The following is an 8,011-nucleotide window of genomic DNA, read 5'->3' on the forward strand; positions in this document are numbered from 1 at the left end:
GCCACCGAGCTTTGGGATGGCAAGCACCACGCGCTGTTGCTCGGTCTAAAGCATGGCGGACGCGATGGCCATCCCAACCTCTCTCACCCAGAGCAGGAGATTCTCTCCATCCTTCCCCTCAAAGACCCTAACGCTCGCTATGAGCGGCTTAGGGCGGGTAAATCATTCGTCACTGACGGCGGTGTCATAGACGCAAATGATACAGACATCTGTTGCTGCAGGTGCTCTAGCAGCGCGTTTTCGTAATCTAACAAAGCCTCCAGACGTGCACCGATTGCCTCGGGCAGCAAGGTGTTGCACGCCCACAGGGCCCAGCCAGGACATCAGCTTTTGAAGCCCGTCCTGCATGCCCTGGGGCAAAGAGGAAATTTTTTTCTCATCCTCACAGAGGGTCAGTCTAAACGACTCAGGTGTAGATTGCCTACAAGTGCTCCCAAGTGCAGCGGGGCTGCCGTAGCTTTGCGCTTAGAGGAAGCCTAAGTTAGGTCACCGACCTTACGTTCTTTACAAGAACCAGTACGAGTGTAGCGGATCACAATCCGCTACCTCCAAGAGTAGTTAGAGCCTCAACCCAAGGCTAATAAACTATTCTCTTCAAAATGTAAACTGTATTTATTTGTTTTATCTGCGGCAAAGCCGCCTAATTTACATGTATAGATTTTCCTAAATATACATAGAAAAATCTAATACATGCATTCCTACTGGCTACCCAGCCACGTACCGTATTCTTACTGGGACCACGCCCATCTCGTGTGACACACACCCCTGTTACCAGGGTACGTGTAATTCCGTTACACACCGAGTCACTGGTTGGCACAGCAAAAGTGCAAAGTTTGGAGTTAGTCTGGATTGTGAGTTGGGCGTTCACTATTGCTCAGAGTGTTGAAATCAAGAGAAGTGTGCGCCCTAGAGTGGTCTGCATCATAATGAAGGAAGTGCTATTGTACTAGCACAATCACATTGTGCTTCCTTTAATTCATAAAATTTTATAGCCGTCGAAGTATCAAAGAAGCAGGTGAAACGTATATATTAGTAATACTCCAAATAATAATAAGCCTAAACTTTGCCCCTTTTTGGAACAGCAAGGCTAACAACTAAAATGCTTAGCAATCTTGACATTTCTCCTTTTCGAACCAACCTCTGTGCACCGCTGATCCGAACTCCTTGAGGTGACGCTTCTTCTGCGCAAAGTGTATAGTAACCCCGTCGCACGAAGAATGGCTCGTCCTGATCGGAAAAGACAGAATACGGGCGCGCTGGATACTCTATAACGCGCCTCTTCTGTTACGTCCCAATACCATTCGTATCATTTTAGGAAAATTGGACAATGTCGGCTTAGTCTGGACAATACCTAATGCTATGCTGTTGACCAGAATAAACAATAGTTTATTTCAACGCATAATTAACTATCACTACATTGAAACTTATATGTGTGTTTTTGGCACAGTAGTGATACCCAGCACTAACATCAATAAATTTCTACACTTTGCTGTGCATTGATCTTTGCTCTTGCCTCCAGAATCTCATACAGCTCATCGATCGTTGGTCGGTCACTTGGGTCGATGCTGAGTAGTCTATCTATCAATCCAACTGTAGCCGGAGATATTCGATCTGAAAGCCCCCACGAGACGATAATTTTCGCCACGCCCAATTTACAAAAAGCATTAAATGCTTTATTGTCTCGCGACGCACAAGACGTGAGCGGTGAGCCAGTAAGCATAATAAAAAGCATAATACCAAGCGACCACACATCAGCAGAAAATGCGTCATATGCCTCTTGATTGACCACTTCAGGAGCCATGTAGTAAGCCTTGCCCACAGTCTCGCCACAGCCTCGGAGCGGTACATTTGTACTTAGTCCAAAATCTCCAATTTTGCATACTCCACGACTACAAAAGATATTTTCAAGTGACAGATCACGATGTGCAATGCCTTGCGCGTGTAGGAAGCGCACTCCACGTACACATTGAAGAAAAAGCTGGCACGCCTCAAGCTCTGGAAGGCGATTGTTCGGCTGAGATTCCAATAAGCTCCATAGATCTCCACCGGGACAAAATTCCATAACTACACACCATGTGTCGTTTAAATGTAGAAACTCACCACGAACGCGCACAATGTTGGTATGCGGTGGAAGTGCCATCAGATGTGAGACCACGCGATGCTCGCTCCAGGGATTGTCCATGTTAGGATTGACACGCAAAATTGCTACAGCTCGTGCTAGCGACACTTGCTTTATAGCTACAGGCTCACTATTATGTTGTATGTCTTCATATAGTCCTATGGATCCGTACAACGCGTCGTTCAATGGACGAAGAAGTCGGAAGCGCTCAGAGATAAGTGGTGGCAGTGGCATTGCAAAATTGAAAGTACGAGGATGAGAATTGACTTGTGTGCTTGGCTTTCAAACTTAGTCGAGAGAGTAATGGACTTACAATAACGTCGCTGGGGCATTTGCGCCACTGCAGAAGCAGAAATTCGAACGAAAATGGTAGGATGGGGTCGGTAACTGTAAGACTCGTACAGTAATTACGGTAAGTTAAAAATGTTATTTAGAGGGCGTTTGTAAGATAATCAACGAGTCTACAACCATGACATTCATCCGTATGCGGTGCTTTTTTAAAATCTTCATATCCTTTGCTTTGATTCTTCTTTAAGTGTCACAGATAAGATGCGGATGAGTGGCCAAGCGAAGGGGGAAGACGTTTCCACGACAACGCATGTGGGCAGGAATTCGAATATACTAGTAGACGTACCCCTTTACTTAAATTCACCTTTATCAGTACAAAAAGAGACAGGCACAGGAAGCGTGACAAGCCCCGATTACGTCCGACTGCTTGCCCGACTCCGAATAGAAATGAAGACACAACCGCATCTTTGTACTGGAGCAAAGCTCACGACAGATCTGTAACTCAAGTCCTCCTCTCGTTTCGCAACGAAGATACCATGGTCTAGACATCTTTAAGCTTTGGGTTCTAAAATTCATTGCTACCTAGCATACGCCAGTATACACTTGGCATGAGCACAGCTACAATGATTTGACGTCGTTGGAGTTGGTATTTTGACCCGGTGGACACTTAATCTTGTAGGCTCAATTGAAAAATAAAATTAAGATCAAATAATTGTCGGCTGCCGTTGCTAAGGAAGGAACTGATATATTTGAGCGCACTCCTGCCGCGTCATGGATATTCCAAAGCGGGTCCGACGAGTCTGTTTTGCGTTCAGAAAAAATTACTTGGAATGAAATATAATGATAGCTGGCCTCTGCAATCAATCAAGTAAAACCACCTGGAGGGGATGTGCTTATCACGTATTCGACCTACTGTAGCACATTAGCTAAAATTTTTACCAATATAGAACAATTAGACTACGGTTTAAAAACGAATAAAAGATCTATTTCATTTCTAGAATATGTAAATAGAGTTATAATCAGTTCTGACAGAAAGAAAAGGCAATTGAGCGTCGAAATTAGTTCTATTTGCATATTTAGGTTCATTTTTTTCCTGTGCTAACCTTCTTGGTCGAAGAATGAACATTCTATCCATGACTTGTTCAGATCTTTCCGTAGTTGCTAGATCTGTAACCACCAAATGACTTCGAGAGTTTATACATCGATATAAATAGAGCTGATGAGCCTAACATCTCATTTGAACCTGCCACATTGATTATGATACAACGAAGGTCTATGCATCTCCGAAGATAGGATCATCCCAGCTCCTGGTCATTGGAATGATCTCATTACAGCTGTCAGTCAGCTGAAAATGCTGGTGCTTGATTATATTAATATGTGGTTTCAATTGTAGCAACGATCCCGTCTAACGGAAAAGAGCTTTCTGACCATTGCTCCAAAGTTTTGCATTTCTTTGTCTTAGTGTTTAATTCGAACGAAAAATTTCTGGACATCATTCAGAATTGTATGATTGAAAAGCCGACTAGAATGGAAACCAAATATTACATTGCGTACTAAAAGAAGTTTGATATGAGGAGGTGGACTCTCAGTCTTCAAAGAGTTGTTCTCATCCCTAAGTATGCCACCAGTATTTGTTATCGAAAGACGCACAATCAAAAGAAAACTCATCTCGTTGATTCGGGTTCAAGCTGCATGCTTATACAAAATGACTCGATACGTGCGCTTTCTCCGAAGTTTCTCGCAGTATGAGGATAGTCTCACGCGACACTCCTGCTAGCAATCATACGACATTATGGTGCACTCGATTCATATCCCCACATAACGAGACACTTGTGACCACAGCCACGGCATCGATGAAAAAGCCCTGTTTGCTAGTGAAGTAAGTATCCGTTTTCGTACTTGCTGCTCTGCCCTTTTTGGCCAATTCTATGTTGTAAACCTCTGCCTTACAATGCTAGATTGATTTTCTAGCTATCTTCAAGCACTATCTCTTGATCGAATACAATTTTTGCTATGACCAAGTTGAACATGCTGTAAAGGAAGGAGAACGAGTATTTTTGAAGTGTGTTCTGTGTACTTGTACTCTACTCCCTTAAATCTTGTTTTGAATCATGTGAAATTTACGTGAATCTGGCTATCTTTGCTGAGACGTTTATCGAGCGAACGTCGGCAGAAAGAGAAGGATAGTAGCAAGATCTCGACGAAACAACTCGAGTTTGATGCATTGCTAATATAAAAATCAAAGCTCCGACTCCAACAAGGCAGTAACTTTTTCTTACAATGGTTGCTTCTGCAAAAATAAAGGAAAACACTTTCTGTCGCAACGCGCTAGAGTATGATCTTGGAGTGAGCGAGTGCTATTGGTGTTTCAACTCAAGGTAGCCTTTTAAATTCGGTATGACAACCGTACTTCACCTTCAGTTCATCATTTCTTCTCAGTCAACTCAAAAGTCGTTTTTAATGATGCCCCATGGTTCTGACATATCTTGATCGACTCTGGTTGAGCATTCTCAAAAGAGAAGATCTCATTTTCCGTAAGGTCGTTAATCTGTTGAAGATGCCCATGTGTGAATGTGGTCCTGATCAGCATAGCATGGCCTTGGAGATACCCAAATGAGGTTCCAAGCTTAGTTTATGGCTTTCAAGAGCTCTGTCATGCTAACTCCGTACAACTTAAGACAGAATGCTCAATTTCGTTGACAGGGCTATTTCCTCTGCTCCAAGACTCTAAAAACGATCGAGCAATGACTTATATGCAATAGGTACAGCTTATGCGGAAAAGTGAGTCCCTTCGCTGATGCTTTCGCTAAAGTTTCTCTTGCAAATTAAATCAGTGAGATTCGCCGTTAATATCGGCAGAACCAGTGTTGGAGCCACACCATCCTTTGTAGTACCACATTACTACTAGACGACATGTCTCGCGACAAAGAGACCCACGTTTTGCAGGAGATTACAGGTCTTACGTCTCCTTCATGACTGAGTGTGTACCTCCTTGAAGAGGAGAAGCCGTGAACAATCAAGACTCTTAAAGTCTCGTTGTAGCTGCCATCTGAGGTCGAAACACCTGTTGCAGTCTTCAAACTGACTTCGGTCTTAAATTCTTTTATTCAGAATAACGAATACGCGGATGTACAAAAAATCAAGGCTATTCAGCTGCCGCCTTTCAAATGACGAAAGTTTTGGTTCCTGTCAGGGACAGTGCTCCCCAAAAACTGAACTCGATGATCTCGTGTCATGCTTACCTAATTAGCACATATAGATCTTTCAAGCATCTTTCAAAAAGCTAAGAAAATTTCAGTTTAGTGTGGTCAACCTCGTCAAATAACACAAAGATTAATTCGACCCAAACTGATATTTACATCGATAAAAACATCAATTATTTTAACACATCCTCGCTGAGGTAGCTCAGCCCAGATCTGCATATTGACACAGCTGACGCCTTCCTTTGAAATCCATGTGTAATGCTCCTGAGGGCCAAACACTAACGCGGTTTCTGAATCTTAAAGTGACCCGAAAGCTAAATCCATCAAATGTCGGAAATGGAAGTTAGAATTGGCCTCATATCCAAAGCATACACAAACCGTTAACGCGGTTGTTGATTTTGGACACTGAGTTACCAAGATAAAATACTACAGAGTTTGAACACACGCTGACTATTTTGGCGCCGTCCGCAACGGTGTATTGACCCCCCTTTAAAAAGGTACTGTTACCAAATTCGAATGTCATGATCACGGCAAAAAGTATTTTCTGAATATTGTTCGCGAATTGACAAGTGGGCCAGAATCTGAGTGCAAACAGTACGCCAAGATAGGCGGCGCAATTACTGCGGCATCTGTCACTTCAGCACGTTTTATGTTGGGAAACCCTCTTCTTCATACGTACCGCACGTTAGTACCCATTTTCTCGCGCATTCTTAGATAGAAATCGCTAGTGCGACGTGCTATTGCTCCGTCTGAAGCCTTGCCGAATTCCAGGACATCCAAGCCTTTTTTTGGCCAGTGGGAAAAATGTCCTTCCTCCCTGCAGTTGACATAAACGTCTAATGGTGGGAGCCGTTTGTGATTCACTGACGCCTGGTTGAGGCTTTATTGGACATGATTACTAGCACAATTTGAGCGCCCCAACGACTGCACTTATCCCTTAGGCCTACATTCGCGCTATCTCGGGAATAACTCAAAGCAAAATTTATCAAGCGTTCCGATAACAGATAACTGATCAATCATGTTCCATGCTACTGGAGAACTCACAAAATTATATAGAGTCATTTGTCGAGCTGATGACAGTGCTTCCCGGCGCAACGGCGCTGCTACCTACCTTGTGCAGAGGATGGTCTGACTCTGCGAGTCCGAGTGAACTAATGCAAAACAACGGGAGTCAGCCAGGAGCCAAGTGCAAAACCTCTTGAGCACCCAAGACTTAGTTGTGCTGTAGATTGACGTAAAGTAGAGTTTGATTTAATACATATCATCTTTCCTATCAAGAATTACAGTATAGCGTAGGTAAGCAATCCACGCATCTCAAAGACCTGTCCTTTCCGAATTCCCACATCTATTATCAGTACCATAACAATAACATTTTAATGGGTATCGCAATACTAGTTGCTCACAATTCATGCACCGGGGCAGCCGTAGCTCTTTTGCTGAGAGGAAGCTAGTTAAAATCGGTGACCTTCGTTCTATACTAGATTCAGTTTGAGTGTAGCAGGTCGCAATCCCCTTACTCCAAGAGTAACCACAGCCTTAACCCAAGGCAATTAAACTCTTCCGTTCAAAATGTAAACTGTATTTCTTTGTTTTATTTGCGGCAAAGCCGCTCATATTTATATCTATGGGTAAACCTAGTTAATTAGTAAAATGCAGCAGTCCAGCCACGTAGTGACTTCTTGTTAGGGTGTAGCCACACCATTGTGTGATCACACCATCATGTGTGACCCATTCCTTCATGCTAGGGTACGTGTAATCTCGTTACACTCTCCCCATTCAAGATCGAGGGGTCGGGCCCCCGGCTAATACACAAGCTGAGCTTGACGAACGAAAAGCTCTGCGAGATCGCTTCTTGGTTCCGCACGAAATCCCGCAGGATACGTACCGCGCGACTTCGCGCTCAAAGAGGAGGCGCCCCTATACCCGCGACGCAGACGATTCCTGTCTTGGCGAAACCGCTGCAGATTACGATGGCCTCTTTGAGCGATGAGTGCCGCGGCATCGGAAATTGCCTATGTAACTTACAGCAGAGCTAGAAGGCGCGAGAAACGCCATCTTTGGTTCAATTTTGTCAAACTCAATGCACAACACCGAAATCCTTCAGATTGTCGCCCTGCAACGTATCCATTAATCCATCACGCTCCCGCGAGCTCTGTGCTTTCTCATAAAGTCACCGACGACTTGGGCCAAGTTACCTGCCGTTTGAATGCGGACCCTCAAACTCTCACGAATTCCCTTAGTCTGGGTATCCCCGCCACTTAACAAGATACTGAGTTTGACCCTGTCGACGCCGTCGCCAACAAGACGTTCCACGTGATAGTGGACGCCACCGTTCTCGTCGAGAAGAGTCGGCGGCGGACGATAACGACTCGGTCGATCGCCGCCCGGTGACTCGCGATGC

General features: G+C 44.2%; 1 protein-coding gene across 1 annotated transcript; it reads right to left on the minus strand.

Moving 5' to 3' along the window:
• Positions 1 to 1,468: 1,468 nt before the first annotated feature.
• Positions 1,469 to 2,353, minus strand: PHALS_01591 (serine threonine protein kinase; the record flags this gene model as incomplete). The annotated part of the gene is made up of 1 exon (XM_024716011.1): positions 1,469 to 2,353. The coding sequence occupies one exon, from the start codon at positions 2,351 to 2,353 to the stop codon at positions 1,469 to 1,471; it is 885 nt and encodes a 294-aa protein (XP_024581652.1).
• Between the last annotated feature and the right edge of the window lie 5,658 nt (positions 2,354 to 8,011).

This window comes from Plasmopara halstedii (assembly GCF_900000015.1).
Source record: "Plasmopara halstedii genome assembly, contig: Scaffold_1583, whole genome shotgun sequence".
NCBI lineage: Eukaryota > Oomycota > Peronosporomycetes > Peronosporales > Peronosporaceae > Plasmopara > Plasmopara halstedii.